Below are 21,370 nucleotides of genomic sequence, written 5' to 3' on the forward strand. Positions count from 1 at the left end.
TCGAGCGATGAAGTTGCGCTGGAATTGCTCTTGTTATAATTCAGCTGATCGAGCCGTTAGCTTTGAATATGCCGGTTCTTCCCTCCGGACGCTACACTCAGTAGCCTGACCACTTAGAAAGATGGCGTCTTCGGCAAAGTGGTTCAGTACCTACAGGGATATTGCTTTTGTAGTCAAGAGATTGGATATATTGGCACAAGTTTGCATGCAATATTGATTTTACAGATTTCTCAGGGACACAAAGAACGAGGTGCATGGATTGATATAATTTATGTCAGATAAACTTCATTCATGATTTTTTTGGAAATAACTATAAATACAGGGGATAGGCAAAATTTTGCCTAAATTTAAGTGCCTATAACTTTATGAAAAATTGATGAAATTCGATGCATCCAGAAGCAGTCGACGGCAAATTTGGTCTAGTTTCAGGAATTAACTTGGCCATGAATATTGGCCACCGGCCACCGGAGATATGCCGGATTTTCCGAGATCATGTGAAAATGGCAATTTTTGTGTCGCTTGTATTTTTGTGCAATGTAAAATTGTTCAGATGTTTAAAATTTTTCTAGAAACAAGAACTAATAGGAAGTTGAATGCCGGTGGACGCATTAAGATTTGTTGAAAATCTCCAGAAAAATGACCATTTCCAAAAAACTGGTTGCGGAAAATTTGGTCAGTCATGTTAGTATTACCAATCATGTAAATATTATTCGGAGCTATATCCAAGTGGCATCAATCTTCAAAATGATGCTTCCAGCAGCATATTCAGAACCATTAGATGCACTGAACACTCTATAGTAGGTTCCAGGTGCCCTGAGGAAAGTGGCCAATTAGGAACATATCTGGAATCATATCAATATGGGCATCAAACTTCAATATTTTCAAAGACGATGCTTCTGGAAGCATTTTTAGCATCATCGGCTGCCATGACTATTCTAATGTAGGTTCCAGGTGCCCCGAGGGATGTGTCCAATTTGAAACTTGGCCGGAAACACATCAATATGGGTATAAAACAACAAGGCTTTTGAAGGTGATTTTTCTGGAAGCATTTACAGAGGAACTTATTTCTATGACCACTGTATTGTAGGTTACATGTGTCCTGATGAATGCTCCAGAAACTACTCAAGAATTACTTCCAGGAATGCTCACGGCTATTTGTCCCTTAACATATACAGGGTTCGCTGTGAGAAACCATTCATTCATTTCATTTCAAACCATTGATTCTTTCAGAAATGCTATAAAGAATTGCCTTCATTTGTGTTTCTAACGGTGCAAGAAGTTTCTTTTAGTAATTGTTACAGTTAGTTTCCCAGGATTTTCACTTTAGATATTCTCAATCATTCTTCTCATGAGCCAGAACTTTTGAGGGTCATGCACAAACCATGTCACGCTTTACTAGGTAAAAGAATATTATGAAAACCCATATCGTGCCTTCTATCCACCATAAGAATAAGTATTGAGTTGAGATGATTGAGTTCGCATGTATATTGTATACAGATAACACATAATTTATTGTTTAAGCTTTCTGCTACAGTTACCTCTTTCTTACTCGATATTCCGTATCTCGATATCGAGTAAGAGAACCATAGTAAAAGTTGGTATTCATGCCTACTGCGATGGTCCCTTGGATCGCAGTTACACTGGTTTTGTGTTCTGTAACTTGTTGCCTACCTAACTCCATGGTCCCTTCAATATCGAGTAAGGGAGAGTTGACTGTGTTTTTTTTTAGTTGAATCGTGGATAGGACAATCCTTTGACTGTCCTACCCAGGTATTTTTGTGCGGAGTACATGTTCCACCTGTCCTACCCACTTCCCGCGCCACTGTACGTTATCATGTCTTCATACTCATCATATGTTATGGGGATGCACGTAATAGGAGTGCGCGTTATAGGAATGCGTTAAATAGGAGACTCGACTGTAGTTCATATTAAATACATTGATCCTCATCATTCACCCCTTTCACTTGGTAATCATTTTTGAAATCTACTCCACCCCATTCAACATAGTCTTCCCTTGGAAATTACAAGACGAGGATATCAGGACATCCGGATTTATTTATCAACGAGCCAGATTTCAGCCACCATTTGTTATGCATGGCTCTTGCTCTGCTCCTCCGATTCATCGATCCATCAGTCAACAATCAGAAAACCACTGGTTCACAAATATAAAAACAGGATGAATATGACCTCGTTATCTCAAGTACAGCTCGGTGGCTCCAGAGCCATTATTGTTATGCCATGCCACCCCGACGCACAGTGGCTGAAAACTAAACAAAATCTCAAATACTTTTCCTATATCTTAAATACTTCAACTCAGAAAAAGCCAAGTTCCCAACTCAATTGGAAGACAATTTAGCCGTCGGGAATTTTTAAAAGTAAGGATATGTAGTAATTAAAGTAATCTTATAGCACTATAATTTTCCATGCGTGCTAATATCGTGCTATTATACCGCTGACAGGTCCTATATTGACCGTATAAAAGCATGATGAGACCAAAAAGATGAATTGGCAGTATAGAGGTTATTTGGGATTTGGGAACTGTCCTTCAATTTTTATTAGGACCTATTCACAAATTTCATAACGGTTAAAGGGATGGGTATCCTTTAAATGTTGCAGCTCATACAAAATTTTTAGGGTATTCATACAAAAAGTCTATTGAAAGCGGGTATCAAAAATAGCCGTTTTGACGTTATAAATTCTTGAACGAGTCCATACCAACAAGTTGGCCCGGCAAACGTTGTATTGCATAGAAGTAGGTCATGAAAAAATCCCTTAGAAAATGTTTCTCATTTTTCTTTTTTTCCGGTTGATTTTCACGGATTTTTGAACTCACAAACACATCGCATCCCTTGATGAATTCAAAAGAGAAAGAATTTCTTGAATCCGTTGACCCGTTCTTAACCAATTTCGTGACATACTAACACCATTACATTTTTATTTATATAGATAGCAAAATTGTCACCTCTATTTGCTATAAGTTTACCAACTATGAGCAGATGATCGGTTTACTTCAATAAAGGCTTTGATTGAAATGATCATTTTTTCGGCCAATATTGACATATTTCAAGATATTGTCCGACTTTTGCATGAAAATCTCGCCACTGTGCGACGCAGCATCCAATTTTGGAATCGTTCTTTCCATGGTATCGCAGTGCTTGTGCATATCCCTTCGCTACGTTCGGGAGTTCGTCATTGATATTCGAAACATTTATTGATACAACACAACAACAGTGTGCTCACTCGAGCCCCATTGTCATATTTTACCATTGAGAGCTCAATAAATTCGGCTGTTTTTCCCCACCGTCATTGCACTGCAGCATTGGGGCACCCAATCAATTCCCCTTCTACGTGGTCCAGATTCTTCCTCCAATGGCGGCCAATGTTGATGTTTTGAGTCGGAACAATTTCCGCGGAATGTTCACAGATGGGAAATAAATTCATAGATTAATTTCCACCGTATTATATATTCTGTGCTTCACAGCAGACCTTGATTTTCAATTCAGTAAAATGAAAGGGGACGCATTTTCGGGTGCCAGTTGGAATCAACATTATCGTTAGTATTATCATTAGGTTTATTGTTGCCACGTAGCAACCTGGTGGGGAAATTATAGTTAATCGGTTGACATTGCTCGACAGAAAGCGTTTTCATTGGTTGCCCGAAAATCATGTCATTCCGTGTGTTAATTCTCATGCGCGTGAGAAATAAAAATATATAGAAAGTTCAACATATTCAGTACATATCCATTCTACTGAATGCGGTAGCTACTATAAGCAAAAGGAAAGGTCTATCTCTGAATTCACAATTTCATATAAAAAACTGGAATTTGCTAACTATGAAAAAAATAAACCATATCTGGAATTCATCGGAAAGGGATTTCTCAAGAATATTATTAAGTGCATTTTAACAAAAGTGATCTAAACAATATTAAGCTTTACAAAAAGCAAGACTTATTTCCGATGTCCTTGTGATACGGGAACATTTCCAGAAACCTGGAGAAAGTTCTTGTTTAATTCATTATGATTCGTGGTTTACGACTAACCAGCCGAGTGGAAGTTTAACAACTACAGAAAAACTAAACATTTCATAAATTTTAAATTTAAGATGAAGATGAATCGAAGCCAAAGTTCAAATTTTCAAGAGCACGGATCTGGAGAACCAAACATCCGTTAAAGCTGAAAACTTAATCGATTGGTCACTAGCTGGTGGAGACCAATCGATTAGGTTTTCAGCTCAAACGGGTGTTTGGTTCTCCAGATCCGTGCTCTTGAAAATTTGAACTTTGGCTTCGATTCATCTTCACCTTAAATGGACAAATTAATGTGAAATGAAGAACTTTTCCAGAACCCCACTCAGTGCCGTCGGTGCCAAAAGTGAGGTTATGGTACCAAACATAGCTGCATGGATGCTAAAAGCATAATTTGCGGGGTTTCTTCTTACGCTTAGGACGTCTGTCATGTGAAAAACATACCAAAAAGTTTATATGCGCAAATTGTGGGGGCAACCATAAGTCTAACTATTGGGATTGCTCTTCGCGTAAACGAATCGTTGAAGCTTGTACCAGTCAGTGGGGGCCTCCCTTAGCCGAGTGGTTAGAGTCCGCGGCTACAAATCAAAGCCATGTTGAAGGTGTGTACGATTCCCGGTCGGTCCAGGATCTTTTCGTAATGGAAATTTCCCTGACTTCCCTGGGCATAGAGTATTATCGTACCTGCCACACGATATACGAATACGAAAATGCTACTTTTGCAATAAAAGCTCTCAGTTAATAACTGCGAAAGTGCTCATTAAACACTTAGCTGAGAAGCAGGTTCTGTCACATTGAGAACGTAATTCCAGGAAAAAGAACTCGCCTTGACAAAAGGGTTGTGGTTTTCGCGAACCGACTCGTAAGATAAAACGTGACATCTCACCACAATTAGCATCTATGTAATATCTGCTAATGGCAAGTATCACATCGAATAAACAAGATTATGCTGGATCATCTTGCTTTCTGTAAAAAAAACCTAATCCATTTTGCTTCAGCAAGCCAACTCCTATATCAAATTTTCTGCAAATTGCTACCCTTCCATCGCAGTTTGGCGGTTTGGTGGATGACAAACTGTCATCTGGCTTGAGAGCTGAGCTGAGTCATTCGGTTTACATCTCAAATCAACTCTGGAAGCCAGTCGCGGCTACATCGCCGGATAACGGCATCACCAAACTCATATCGTATATGAACGCGTGATGCTGACATTGCACGTTTGCTCTCTGCCAACCAATTGGTTGAACTTATTCGGTAAGAAGCAAGTGCTCTCGGAGCTGTCGTATCACCTGTCATGGTCGTTCGGTTGATTTCCAGGGACATGATTTCACTTTACATGAAAGGAAAATAGGTGGGTACACAACTCCAAGCATACAAAACGCAACGTTCTAGGAGCTGATTTGATTGAGACACGGTGACACACAAAGCAGGCAATCGTAATCGTGTTAACCGCAAAATATTTGCCCAAAGCAATTAGGGGTTTGCGTGATTGAGGTGCTCTGATTATATTGTGAAATGGATACTTCGGAGTTGTATCCATGATTCTAGCTAAATTTCTGGTGAAATTTATTCTATCATATTTTGCATACTCATTTATCAAGATGCTCATTAGCTATGCATTGCATTTTCCTATTCTACCCGGAAAACTCAAAACTCTCTTCCAGAAGTGATCCAGATTGGTCAGGTTAATTCAAAACAATATGAAATGTTTTTTTTTTTTAATTTATTTATAAGTATCTTTTCAAACATTTAATTTATTTCTTATATCTAGGTGTTTTGTGTTAGGCAACACTATCATTCTAATTTTGTAATACTAAATTAAGCTTCTATCAATATTTTGTTTACAACATTTCAATTGTTTTAGCAGCTATGATTTTTTTACGGTTGAGTTAATTTCACCTACTTAAAACTTACTTTACCTAACTTATAACCTTAATATATAGAGCATTTTTTTCAAGACGAGCCAACCACCGCCTGAAAGTCTCGATAATAAAAGCTGTAAATTTAGATTTGAGCACAATCACCAGTATTTAATCTAAACTCATGGATGCACTGCAGCATTTTCTCTTTACTGACATGAAGCACAAACACCATACAGCATAATAGGACATTTCTCGGAGTAAATTGAACTTACATGCGGCTGAAACACTCTCGAATACATTTTCATTATGTTAAACGAAATCTGCGGCAAAGGTTTGCAGGTTTACATTTTTCGACCAATGCTCTGTAGATTACAGCATCATCGCCCAAACGAACCACAACAATGTACAATATCTCCTCTCGGCAATCGAACTCAACCAACCGAAATCAATTCAATCAACATAGGGATAAACCAAGTCATGATCCCAGAGCTGCTGTCCCTGTAGTGGTGGCTTTTGCTGCTGCGGAAAATTCCCGACATTGAATTGACGATGATGATGATGCTGCTGGTGTCTCGATGGCCAGCCGTTTTTCGCCAGTCGCAACTGATGATGCAGTATCTCAATCAGCAGTAAGCCAATGGACACGAGCGCCCCGGCCAGCAGCAAGATAAACGCCGAATAAACACTATCCAGGCCAACAATCAGATCCGTCGGTGCCATTTTGCGCACACATTTTGGCTTCGGTTCCTGCCAAACGTGTCTCTGGTGGTCCATTATGCCGGCTTCGTTCAGGCGTCGTAATCTGAAATTTTAGATCGTTCCGTGGTCAAACATGTACGTTTCGGTATTGATTGTGGAAGAAAGGGGTGGCTCCGGTGGTACCACATGTGCCGAAAAGCGAATGAACCACAATCATGTGTAGATAAAAAAATAACAATAAAGTGATCATAGAGCATTTTTAGATTGAAAAGTAAATTCACACAAATATTTTATTCACGGTTAAAAATAAAAAACATATTGTTATTTGAAAATAGTGATAGTTTGTAAAAATTTCAACACTTGTATGCATCTTACTACCAAATTTCATAAGATTTGGTCAACAAAAACCTCCCATGATAAAAATAGCAAACAGCTGATTCTTACGAGTAAGCATAATTTAACAATAATGATTGACATTGCTTATTGTCACGGAAACTTATACTGCCCCTCTTTGCACAACAGTCCCATGTTGGAAAACGACAAACTGAGAAAAAGACGATTGAAATGTGGAAACAATTTCGCTCCATTTTGAGTCTCTATTTGGCCTAAAATGGGTTATATTTCTACATATCATTTTTTGTTGAGTACACAAACAAACCTTATAACTTTCTTACACAAAAACATTAGCGAGACTGTTATGCGATTATATACAATATAATATACTGTAGTAACTAAAACTCACAGAGCCACGAAAACGCTTCTGTTCGCCTCAAAATCCGTGTACAAACCCGAGTTATACCAATATATTTGCATACCAGTCCCATCATGTTCGTCGGCTCGTTCGACAGCTACTAAAACACTCATTGTTATTAAAACACTGGCTGTGTCGTTTGCTTTTTATGTTCTTTAGCCGTAAAAAATAGTTACTGTAGTACAGTCAACTCTCCATAACTCGATGTTTAGGCGACTATCGAGTTAGGGAAATATCGTGTTAAAGAACACACAAACAGGGCAGCTTTGGTTCAAGGGGCCATCGAGGTATCCATGAAAACCCACATTTACTACACATTCTATAACTCGATATCGAATTACGGATAGTTCACTGTATGTCCATGGATGAATCACCAGATAAAAAAAATCATCGGTTTGAATGATTTCTCAAACCATATTCATGATGTGAAATGCGCTTACAGTCATGAGAGACCCAGAAGATCATTTTTTGGATAATGCAGGAATGGAATCCGTTGGAAATGATTCTAGATGTTCCAGAATAACTGATTCAGGGCAAAACTTGCTAATCTATGCTAATGCTAATCAGGCAACTTCTGTGAACCTTGGCCGTAGATCTAAAATGGCTCGTGGGATGATGCCGTGTCAAAGTCTTTCTGTATTTTCCCAATAAGCAGATGAAGAAGACGATAATCGCTGATGGTTTTTATATGAAAATCTTGCTTTCGCGTTGAAAAGTTTTTATTTTCCACACTTAGAAGCAAGTACTCCTTGAGGCAATTTTACCAAGTATCGTAAAACACAAAAATAAGTTTTAGTTCAATATTCTTGAGCACCAGCAAAGAATCATTTGAAGTAGGTATAAAACATTTGAATGCAAAAATGTATAATGAACTTTATTTAATTTAATTTTTTGTTCCTCATTTATTTTCATCCCCCTCGTAAGTATCACCCAAATGATTACGGACATAAAAGAAGATTATTATTTGTACAAGCCTTATCTAAAATGAAAATCTTTGCATAGTAGACCTGAGGGGCCTTTTTATGTTTTTAAAAAAAGAACGCGGACTCGTTGACGGTCCAAACAGAAGTGAGAAATAATTTTATTTCAATTAAAATGAAAATGTAAAATACAAATTAAGCAGCAGCTCGGCGTTGACAACAGCGCATAGTGGTACCGCCCATAGGTCATAAAGCAAAAAACAAAATGTCTTGTAAGTTACTTCTTTACCTTTTCATGGCTCAATTATGATCTCAAGATTGTAAAAACATAAACATTAATGGTATTCCTGTATAATATTCATAGTAGGGCTATGAATGATGGAGTGTATTTTTCATGTGTTAAAAATACGTTGAAAATTGAGTGATTTCAGCACTTTGTTTATTGTCTTCGCAAACCAAAATCAATTGACTTTCAATCAGATTAGATTACAGAACCATAGTATAGATGTATATCTATCACTTCCGATACATTTTAAAATGTTATGTGACATCTAAGAGTCAGTATTGATGTGAGTAATGAGGATAGAAATATACTCACTTGGTAACTACATCACTTTTTTTGAAATACGTTTTTGAATATGTTCTTAATCACATTTAATCAAACTTCTGCCATCACATGACCATATTTGAGTAGGAAAATGAACATGTGAAGGTTCTAGCTGCAAATATTTGCAAATAAGTTAGCAGGGTGCCTTCAAAGTTGTTAGTTTTTACCATTGAAGGTCATGAAAAATATATTCATAGAATTTATTGCATACCAGTATAATTGTAGCTAACTGGAATTAATGCACAAAATAATAAAATTTTCACTACTAATACTTCAGTTCACTATGAATACACTTGCAACAATGTACTTTGATTTGATGAGTAGTTTAAGTGAGGGCGCTGAGACAATAAAATCTTTATATATAGGTAATGATACAACAGCCATTCTAATATATGACATAACTTCCCAAAGTGTGGGAGGAATAAAAATGTTATTTATTTTGTACATTAAAACAAGATCTTCAACGAAATTCCATTATCTATAGATCCAGCGCTAAAAAAATAAAATTTTGAGAATAAAAAGTATATTAAGAAGCAACAATATATAAACAAATAATTCATTAATTATTTCTTAGTTGAAAGTATTTGAAACATAAAGTTAATTACATTAGGTGACATGTTCGTGATTTGGTTTTGGTAGAAATTTGATGTGAAATTGGCCTTATCAATTAATAAATATTTCAAGTATTTATTTGGTATATACATCTCTGGCACTCAGAAAGGTGTTCAATAGTTTTTTATATCCACATACTAAAAAGTAGGCTTTTGAGGCTGTGAAGCAACTCTGAGCTGGGAATCTTCTCAAGTTGGAAAAAATAATCCTGATATATTGCTTTCAATGTATAGATTGCATGGTCCATTCAACATATTAAATACTTTAGTTAATTTTGGACACGGAAGGATAGATAATTGCAAAGTCGGTTTTATGCACATACAATCATTCATATAACAGAGCCTTCGCATTATGATCTCCGCATCCTAATCAGAATTTTTGAAGTAATATGAACTACGAAATCAACCTCGACGAAGTCTTAACAGTCAAAATAATTAATTTGGCAATTTCTCATGGTATTTGCCACCGGATATTGAGTAAAATGATTTATGACCGCTTCGTAGAACAAATGGAACCACCGTGCAGCGTAGGTTCCACACGGGTTAATTGCAGCCACTAATTAAAAAAAATCGAAACAACGTGACGTTTACAATGCCGTAAGCAAGTGTATTTTAAATATAGTTAAACCTCTATGAGTCGATATCTTAAGGGATTCTACCCCATTACCCCGAATGCCATTTCCCAGAATGCCACCACCCCGAATTCCATTACCCCCAATGTACCATTACCCCGAATTCCATCACCCCGAATGCTTTTTCCCCGAATTTACAATTATCTTCACATGATGATATTGATGACATTTCCCCATGATATTGGAATTCGGGGTAATGTCATTCGGGGTGATGGATCATTCGGGGTTTTGGAAATCGGGGTAATGGCGTTCGGGTTAATGGCATTCGGGGTAATGGGATTCGGGGTGATGGATCATTCGGGGTTTTGGAATTCGGGGTAATGGCGTTCGGGTTAATGGCATTCGGGGTAATGGGATTCGGGGTAATGGGGTAGAATCATCTTAAGGGACCATCGACTCATGTAAACATCGAGTAATGGAACATAAATGCTTTGGAAAGCTGTTTGAGCAAATTATAATAGTTACCATGGAATTTTGTTTCTAGTATGGTTCCATGAGTCGATATTAACACATAGAACATCGACTCATGGATGTTTCACTGTATAATTGATTTCTCTTTACTTCGCTACACATCAGTGAATAACTAGTAGTACCGAGAGACCGAATGTACTACTAGAAGTGGTACCAATTCTGAGCCCGACCACTATGTCTTTATACGGACTTTTATGTGACTGTTATGCGAATATTTTCAAGATGGGACAACACAAGTGGCGTTTGTTTTTGCACAAGTTAGGAACAAAGGCTACTTTTTTAGCAGTTTTTAAAGAGCTTCTGACAATGTTGAGTTGATTTATGTAAAAAACGTAAATCGGTCAAAAGTCGACATGGGACTGTTATGCGAATATGAGCAGTATATCTCATATAAGTTTACAAACAGAATGTGGGAACCTCTCCTCTGGGTTATTGAATGCCAACCAAGGACAAAAATGCACGTTTCTACTCGTCAGACAAATGCATGCACTGGTATTCAGTAAGGCCACAATGAAAACCCCATTTAATCTACCTAGCGGAGAATGTACCATTCTTGTGTTTTAATTATTCCACGTTTGATAGTTTTGTTATTCAACTAGTATCAAATCATTTCATTTATTTAGTTGAAAGGATAGAATCCGTCGTGAATCCTTTCGCTTTCAATGATTATTTAAGACAGTGGGCAATATGAATAAAAAACGTTGCACTCTGCTACATGTAGCATCTACTCAAAAACAAAATCCACAAAGTTTACTACACTTTTGGTATGAATAAAAAACTTTTCGAACATGTAGTACTTACTACTTTCGAACATGAGCAGTGACTGAAGCTGCACGTTAATAAATTTCCATTTAGTGTGCAGAGTGATTCTGCACGTAAAGAACAATCTATTCGGAGTGACGCTTAAAATTAATACAATCATACATATGAAGAAAATGCATGGAATCTAATCGATTACGCGACAATTTGTACAAATTCATGAAGGTGCTGTAGTTGGACAAGATTTGTAGTGTAATTTTGCGGTTGGTCTGGTTTTCTCTTTATGTCTATGATTTTATGATGATACCATCAAAGAATTTTCTGGGTGGTTTTCGGTCTTCGCTAACGCCAGTGGTTGATGATTTTTTTTAATATAAGCTTAACATCTATGAAGAGATCTTTAGATAACAGCTATTAAATTAGGAATCACATATTTTCTAGCACCAGTAGTACTGAGATTCTGGTGAAATTGCGGTAGAATTTCGATGCATGTTCAATTTCGGAAGTTCTAAGTGTTTCTGTGATAATTCTCGTTATTTTGGTGGGGTTTCTGATAGTATCCTTGGAATTTCTAGAACTTAGAATGTAGAGATTTTTATGGGAATTGTAGTGATTCCTTTGGTAGTCGTTAGAATTCAATGAGGATCTTCCTAAAATACCAGGTTTCCCTTTAAAATTATTAAAATTCTTATCGATTTCACAAAAAATCCTATTGAAATCTATAAAATATTTACCGATATTCAAAAGGCTTTGCTTTGAAATTCCAACGGAACTGGAGATCAACAGAATCTTAAAGGTTTTTACAATCATTACAAAGATTGATTTTCAGAATTCCAAATATTCACACAATAATTCGCAGGAATCCCACCGCAATCTCAGAGATTCTTACAGAAATACGTCTCAAAGATACCCACAGAACTCCAAGAGATTAATATCCGGAATCCCATTCCCACCCTAATTCTAGAGTTGTTACCAGATTCCTAATATTTTCGCAATATTCCTAGAATGGTATTTAAGCTTCCAGAATTATCATAAAAATCCGACATCCCTATCGGAATCCCAAAGTTCCTACAGGGATTCCGGAATTCCAAAGGAAATCTGAGAATCTGAGATGTCAGAATTTACACGTAAAATTCAGAATTACATTATAAATATCTGAATTCCTACCGACACCCTAAGATTCCTAGAAAATAACATAATTATCGTAATTCCAGAATTCACATGGATATTACAAATTGCTACTGCCGGTAATCTAACTGGAATCTCAGGATTAGCGGGGTGAAGGTTTTCGTAACCTCAGAATTCCTAAGCAAAACTTAAAATACCTTCCGAAATATCAAAACTCATATCGTTTTCCCATGATTTTTACTCAAAAGTAAATTATTCCATTCAATTCCGCAATCTAAAAGCATGTGTAGCAACCTCTGAAGCTAACTACCAGTAGCTATGTAGTAAATTCTACCAACGCGTTGTATGTAGTAGGTTCGAAAGGTGTAGAAAGGAAAATGACACAAACATGTTCCACTCGTGTTCCACATGTAGCGTTCACTACCCAGAATGTAGTAAACTCAACTTTACAGCATTTTATTCATACCACCCAGTGTTAAGTCGTACACTCCCATGCATAAGTTTGGGTTCACCACCTAAAAAACATACAAAAGTGTTCTGTTCATATCTCTGTGATTACACGTCCAATTGAAACTCTCTAAGTCGCATTCGAAAGGCAAAGAGTTTTTCTTACTTCGTATGTTTTTTTTTTCCAAAAAACATTTTTTGAACTTTGTATACTAAATTTTCACTTAAAGTTGTGACATTTTTCAAAAAACACACTGAAAAATCATATCAAATTTCCTCAGCATTGGGTAGACCAAAATTTTAAATCAAAGTGTCATTAGAATCGTTATCTTATATTCTTTGAAGATACCCCACAAAATTTTGGCGGAAAAATCTGAAAAGTATCCAAAATCAATGAAACAGTCATTCAAGTCATCGTGCAAAAGTTTGGGTTCACCCCTCAGTATGGTGTATCGTGCAAAAGTTTGGGTTCACCTGAACTTAGGCGGCATCCACAAATTACGTAACGCTCTAGGGGGAGGGGGGGAGTAGGCTCAAGCGTTACGGTCCATACAAAAATTTGAAATTTTTCATACAAAAAGCGTTACGGAGGGGGGGGAGGGGGTCAAAAATTTCAAATTTTAGCGTTACGTAATAAATGGATGCCGCCTTACTTAAATCTTTGAAATCTCAAAACAAACATGTACGCACCATTTTTTGCGCTTAACAAAGATTTAAACTATTAAAATTGGTTGAAAAATGGCAGAGATATTTACAAAAATGATGTGCGTGCGGCTCAGGTGAACCCAAACTTTTGCACGATGACTTGACTGACTGTTTCATTGATTTTTAATACTTTCCAGATTTTTCCGACAAAATTTCGTGAGGTCTCCGTAAAGAATATAAGATTACGATTCTAATGACACTTTGATTTAAAATTTTGGTCGACCCAATGCTGAGGAAATTCAATATGATTTTTGAAAAATGTCACAACTTTATGTAAAAATTTAGTATACAAAGTTCAAAGAATGTTTTTGGAAAAATACATACGAAGTAAGGATAACTCCTTGCCTTTCAAATGCGGCTTAAAGAGTTTCAATTGGACGTGTAATCACAGAGATATGGACAGAACACTTTTGTATGTTTTTGAGGGGGTGAACCCAAACTTTTGCACGGGAGTGTATATATTATTGTTCATTGCAACTTACCTGTATCGTCAATGTTCACAGGATGAGTAAATCGAAATATGTTGCAGAAGGAAGTTAGTTTTCGCAAAAAAACAATTGAAATTTGTAAAATCTGGTATTATTTGTTTACGCATAAATAACAAATCTCGCCAATACAATGTACATGTGTACTTACCATTACAAATACACTCAAGAATTACGAATACAAATTTTCTCTATTTTAAAACTCTCCTGCGCTGAAAAATGATTCGCCACCTGGAGAACAAATTTTTGTTTCAATGTAGGGTGTGGCCCACTTTTTTTTTTTTTTTTTTTTATTTTCTTTATTAGTATCATTCCAAACATTACATTCATTTCTTATATCTAGGTGTTCTGTGTTATTAGACAACACTATCATCCTAATTTGGTAAAACAAATTTAAGATTTTTTTAACATTTTGTTAACAACATATAACATTTCATTTGCCGTAGCAGTTCAGATTTTTTACAGGTGAGTTGATTTCACCTGCTTATAAGAGAAAAAAAACGCTTTAAATATACTTAACCTAACTTAACCTAAACATATAACGCATTAATCGTGGCAATAGAAGATTGTCACGATTTTTGCCTGAAATTATTTATTATTTTATTTGACATTTGTTCCAATGTTTCAACATTGGATATTCTATGTAACTCATTGGTACTATACCAGGGAGGAAGCCTCAGAATCATTTTCAAAATTTTATTTTGAATTCTCTGCAGAGCTTTCTTTCTGGTATTACAACAGCTAGTCCATATTGGTACAGCATACAACATGGCTGGCCTGAAAATTTGTTTGAATATCAAAAGCTTGTTCTTAAGACAAAGTTTTGATTTACTATTAATAAGGGGATAAAGACATTTTACATATTTATTACATTTGGCTTGAATGCCCTCAATGTGATTTTTGAAAGTTAAATTCTTATCAAGCATGAGCCCTAGATACTTAACTTCATCTGACCAATTTATTGGAACCCCTCTCATCGTGACAACATGTCTACTTGAAGGTTTCAAATAAAGAGCTTTTGGTTTATGTGGGAATATTATTAGTTGAGTTTTGGAAGCATTAGGAGAAATCTTCCATTTTTGCAAGTATGAAGAAAAAATATCCAAACTTTTTTGCAATCGACTACAGATGACACGCAGGCTTCGACCTTTGGCGGAGAGGCCTGTGTCATCCGCAAACAAAGATTTTTGACATCCCTGAGGTAACTCAGGTAAGTCAGATGTGAAAATATTGTATAATATTGGTCCCAAAATGCTGCCTTGGGGAACACCAGCTCTCACAGGAAGTCTTTCAGATCTGGAGTTCTGATAATTAACCTGAAGTGTACGATTTGACAGATAACTTTGAATTATTCTAACAATGTATGGTGGAAAATTAAAGTTTTTCAATTTTACAATCAAACCTTCATGCCAAACACTGTCGAATGCTTTTTCTATGTCTAGAAGAGCAAGACCAGTAGAGTAGCCTTCAGATTTGTTGGAACGGATCAAATTTGTTACACGTAAAAGTTGATGAGTGGTCGAATGTCCATGGCGGAATCCGAACTGTTCATTGGCAAAAATTGAATTTTCGTTGATGTGGGCCATCATTCTGTTCAAAATAACCTTTTCAAAAAGTTTACTGATGGAGGAAAGCAAACTGATTGGACGATAGCTAGAAGCTTCTGCAGGATTTTTGTCTGGTTTTAAAATTGGAACAACCTTAGCATTTTTCCATTTGTCAGGAAAATATGCTAATTGAAAACATTTGTTAAATATATCAATTAGAAATGATAAGCTACTTTCTGGAAGTTTCTTGATGAGGATGTAGAAAATTCCATCATCGCCAGGAGCTTTCATATTTTTGAATTTTTTAATAATAGTTCTCACTTCATCCAAATCAGTCTCCCAGGCATTTTCGAAAACGTTCTCTTGATTGAGAATATTTTCGAACTCCTGAGTAACTTCATTTTCAATTGGACTAGTAAGCCCTACATTAAAATTATGCGCACTTTCAAACTGCATAGCAAGTTTTTGAGCTTTTTCGCAATTAGTTAGTAATAATTTGTTTTCCTCTTTCAATGCCGGTATAGGCTTCTGAGGTTTTTTCAAGATTTTAGATAATTTCCAAAAGGGCTTAGAGCCAGGGTCCAATTGAGAAATTTTATTTTCAAAATTTTTGTTTCTTAATTGAGCAAAACGCTTTTTGATTTCTTTCTGCAAATTCTGCCATATAATTTTCATAGCAGGATCGCGAGTGCGTTGAAATTGCCTTCTCCTCACGTTTTAAGACGGATCAAGAGTTTAAGATCATCGTCTATAATCACGGATTCAAACTTTACTTCACATTTTGGAATTGCAATGCTTCTGGCTTAAACAATGGAATTTGTTAAAGTTTCAAGAGCATTGTCAATATCAAGTTTAGTTTCTAAAGAAATGTTAACATCAAGATTAGAGTCAACATACGTTTCATATATATTCCAGTCGGCTCGTAAATAATTGAAAGTGGAGCTGATAGGATTTAGAATCGCTTCTGTGGATATTTGAAATGTAACAGGGACATGATCAGAATCAAAATCAGCATGAGTAACTAATTGGCTACAAAGATGACTAGAGTCGGTTAAGACCAAATCAATCGTAGACGGATTTCTAGAAGAGGAAAAACATGTAGGGCTATCAGGGTATTGAATTGAGAAATATCCTGAAGAGCACTCATCAAATAAAATTCTGCCGTTGGAATTACTTTGAGAATTATTCCATGACCGATGTTTGGCATTAAAGTCACCAATGACAAAAAATTTTGACTTATTGCGAGTCAATTTACGCAAGTCAGTTTGGAGCAAATTAACTTGCTGTCCAGAGCATTGAAAAGGCAAATAGGCAGCTATGAAAGTATATTTACCAAACTGTGTTTCAACAGAAACACCTAAAGTTTCAAAAACTTTAGTTTCAAATGATGAAAACAGTTGATGTTTTATACGCCTATGAATGATGATTGCAACTCCCCCGCATGCCCCATCAAGTCGATCATTACGATAAACAAAAAAGTTAGGATCTTTTTTGAGTTTAGATCCAGGTTTTAAATACGTTTCGGTAATAACTGCTATATGCACGTTATTAACCGTAAGAAAATTAAACAGCTCGTCCTCTTTACCATTCAGAGAACGAGCATTCCAATTTAAAATATTTAAATTATTATTTGGATCCATTAGAAAAACGTAATCCAATAACAATTTGATTTGTAAATTTTACACCTACTTGGACTGCTTCAGTCATAGTGGTGGCTTTGAACATTGCATCAATCATTAGATTCAATTGTTCAGTTAGAAAATTAAAATCAGAGGCTGGCATGTCATGTGATTTCCCATTAGAATTTCCGGTAGACGAAGAAGCGGAATTACCTGTGGCGGTAGGGTTTTTTCCATTTGATTTGAAACAAGTAGAATGGGTACCCATGGATCGAACAGGGGAGGAGTTCAAATTTCCTGCTACGATATCGGCAAAGGATTTACCGTGGGTAGATACATTCGAAATTGAAAGATTCGAACGGCTACCCGATGGATTAAAATTAGTTTGTGAATGAGCATGATTATGATCTTCCTGATGGGTATGATTCATGATCAAGCGATCGTTAACTGAAAAATGAGCATTGTTCGATACTCTACCAGGCAAATTCCGGAAACGACCGTTATCGTAACGGATATTATCTTTCATCTGCCTGGCACGAGCCTCAATGACCCTTTTGCGTGAAGGACAATTCCAAAAATTGGACTTATGGTTAGCCCCGCAATTACAGCATATGAATTTGGTGGTATCTTCCTTCACTGGACAGACGTCCTTAGCGTGAGAAGAACCTCCGCAAATCATGCATTTAGCATCCATGCGACAATTTTTTGTACCATGACCCCACTTTTGGCACCGACGGCACTGAGTGGGGTTCTGGTAATTTCCTCCAGGTTTCTGGAAATGTTCACACGGACATCGAACATAAGTTTAGCCTTTTCTAAGGCTTTGATATTATTTAGTTCTTTTTTGTTAAAGTGAACTAAATAATATTCTTGAGAAAGCCCTTTCCGAACAATGCCAGATTGGGTTCTCTTTTTCATAATGATTACTTGGACTGGGGAAAATCCAAGTAAATCATTTATTTCATTTTTGATCTCTTCAGGTGACTTATAGTCACTTGAGAGACCTTTCAAGACGACTTTGAACAAACGTTCAGTTTTGTCGTCATAAGTAAAAAATTTGTGCTTCTTCTCTTCAAGATGTCTGAGAAGAAGTTCACGATCTTTAAGAGTTTCTGGCAAAACGCGACAGTCTCCTTTCTTTGCGATTTGGAAGGAAACCTTGATTCCCCTAATGAAGTTCAAGATCTCCTGCCTAAATCCCGCAAATTCGGAACAACTGACCACGATAGGCGGCACTCTTTGCTTCCTCACTTGAATCAAAGAGCCTGGGCTAGAGGCTGCTTCGATTTGGTGTTCGGAAAATTTGTCTAGAGCATCGAACTGATTGCTCATTTCGATACAATTATTCATTTCACCCTTGGAAGAAACTTCGCATTCCGGGGAAGCGTCCTTTCTTCCATTTTTGCCACGTGTAGTGACAGTTTTAAAACCCACTTTTTTGGAAGGAAGTAGTGAATTCAGAGATTCACCCTTCCTTTTGTTAGTTGTTGATACCATGTTTAGTTAATAAACGAAAGAAGACGTGACCTTCGAGAGGTTTTTTCCCGAGACGGTGTCCAAGAAGGATTACCACCGCTAGCTTTCGCCAACGGGTCCAACGAAAAATCGAAGGCACGGGTCCAAACAAGGATCGTAAAGGGATCAATAGTAGAAAAATAGTACTGAAAAGTACTGTTTTAGTAGCACTGAAAAGTACCGTTTTTAATTTTAGCACTGAAAAGTACTGTTTATGTAGCACTGAAAAGTACTGATTTATTGCTTTAGGTAGTTTTTAAGAAAACTTCCAAGAGCAGAGAGAATTCGTGTACGCACAGCACGAAGGTACGATGCGCACTGGAGGGTGTGGCCCACATATAATTTTAACTTATAACGACTTTAGTGGTCGAATTTAGAATCTGAACCGTCCTTGTGTGCTCTATAACAATAATAACATCACATGCAGTGGCGTAGCTAGGGTTTTTAGGACCCGATGCGGTGTTAGATTCAGGGGAATTAGAATTATGACTAAAGTGATGGAATTTATGTTGATATGTTGTTGTAATAGTTTAATGGCAAAAATGTAAATTAATGAGTCTACAGTTCTTCTATTTCTTCTTGTTCAGAAACACAATATTTTACTGAAAATTATCGACAGGACTTCCAGTGAATTGGCACGGAGTTGGAAATATTAGTTGGCCAAGTAGAGCTGGAAAGCAAAGACTCATTACAGCTTTAATTCTGTATTCTAAGAAAGTTTGAACATTTCCTCAATTATTTAATTCTTGATAAAAGAAATGCCTTTAATATAGATAAATTTACCGAAGGTTTGCTTAAAACATATCACCAAATGAACTCCAATTGTTTCATCGGAAGTTCATTCTGTGATTTTCACGAACTTTCTAAGGATTTCGTTTTAGGCTTTTGAAAATTCAACGTAGATTTTTTCTAAGGGTAACCAGAGGTTCTATCATGAATTCCTTCAAAGATTTTTTCAGAAAATGTTCAAAAAAAAAACATAAATGCTCAACTGCCCTTGTACGCCTACTTGTCCCATGCTCTATACAGGGGAACATGGTCCAATACGCACTGATAAGGTAAAATGGCTCGACTTATTGGATCATTCTCAGAACGATTCAGTTTGTGTTCTTTGACAAACGATACAAAAATATGTTTACTCAATAGTTGACGGTAAAAGCCTTGGACATGAACTCATAGATTTTCCTCTAATTTCTCAGTGAAATGCAATATTTTTTCACTTTTTATCTAGGTCGTAAGCTTTGCCGATGATTTTATAAATGAATAAACGTTTCCATGCTAAATAGCATTCTAACCTATCCATTAGGTAATTTTTACCCCATCCACCCCCATTTTTCAACCAATTTTTCGACACGATTTAAAACCGTAAAAATTAGGGTGGGTATAGTAGTTTAGGCATCAAGTTGCAGAATGATGATTTTTACAGCACGAGTCGTACATTTATAATTACGATGAGTGCTGTTTAAATCGAGTTCTGCAACGATTTGTGTACAACATTTTTTTTTGCAATTTCATAGAAGATCACTTGAGGGTATCAGAAATCGTTTCGGAAAGCATTCACCATTGTTTAACAATTTCTGAAAAAAAGTTGTGATGATATCAATGGTTCAATTGCTGCGACTTGATGTGTCAGTGAATCATTGTTTCAGTGAATCAGTGATACACTGACACGAAACAATGTTGTGTAATGATTTATGATGCAACTCAAAACAGTTGCGTAATAAGAAAGTGTTGCGTAATGGATCATTACAGCACTGGTTTCAGTTGCGTTATGACTATTACCGCTCTCTAGGACAGAACGTGACAGCTCAACTAAGACTACCCCGTTGTTTTTCAGTCGATAACCTTGACGATACAAAAGCCAGTGCTGCCAGTATTCGTTTAAAGCAAATCTTGTGAACAAATTCAGATATCAAGAGTCATAATTTGGTTGTTTCTTATACTGCCCATAACTGCAAAACAGTCACATTCGACATTTTTGACAATTTGGAATTAATACCATGGAGAGTCATCAAATGATAAATACTTTTGATCAACTTAATGAAATCTGTGAGATTGTTCTAGAAAATTCGAAAAAAAAAATACCAAGTTGTTTTGTCTCATTGGTAATAATAACCGCATAGCAGTCACATTGAGATTTCAAATGAGTCTCATAAAGTAATGACGATGAAATTTCTATCAGAATTATTTTCTGACAATTCACCTAGTATGCGATATGAGTTGTACAAAATATCAGCCTCAAATAAGCACTTTTGAGTTACTGGTAATTTTTAGAAATTTTAGTGTCCTCCCATACGACCATAAAACGCACACTTGGTATTCCATTTATTCAATGCCTACTATTTTCGAATGTTACAGATATGCAGTTATGGTTTATATTCAAAACAGGCGATATTTTTAATGAAAATTGATATAATTTCCATTGTTTTGCTCTCAATTCAGTATTTTTATTTATTTTAGTATTGTAAAATCACACGTGGTACACTTAACATTTAATATGACAACACGGCCTGGCTAGAAACAAAGTGCCCTGTTGCAATCTACCTCAACGATGAGCCAAAATAAGAAGTGGTCTTTTTTGACAGGCAAT

General features: G+C 36.3%; 1 protein-coding gene across 1 annotated transcript in view; it reads right to left on the reverse strand.

The window, feature by feature from the left end:
- Positions 1–5,948: 5,948 nt before the first annotated feature.
- LOC5574038 overlaps positions 5,949–21,370 on the reverse strand; it is a 92,079-nt gene continuing 76,657 nt past the window's right edge. The window contains exon 9 of the mRNA XM_021843073.1: positions 5,949–6,686. Coding sequence (XP_021698765.1) covers positions 6,335–6,686 — 352 coding nt within the window. The 3' untranslated portion in view covers positions 5,949–6,334. The remainder of the gene's footprint in view (positions 6,687–21,370) is intronic.

The sequence above is a fragment of the Aedes aegypti genome, chromosome 2 (genome assembly GCF_002204515.2).
Source record: "Aedes aegypti strain LVP_AGWG chromosome 2, AaegL5.0 Primary Assembly, whole genome shotgun sequence".
NCBI lineage: Eukaryota > Metazoa > Arthropoda > Insecta > Diptera > Culicidae > Aedes > Aedes aegypti.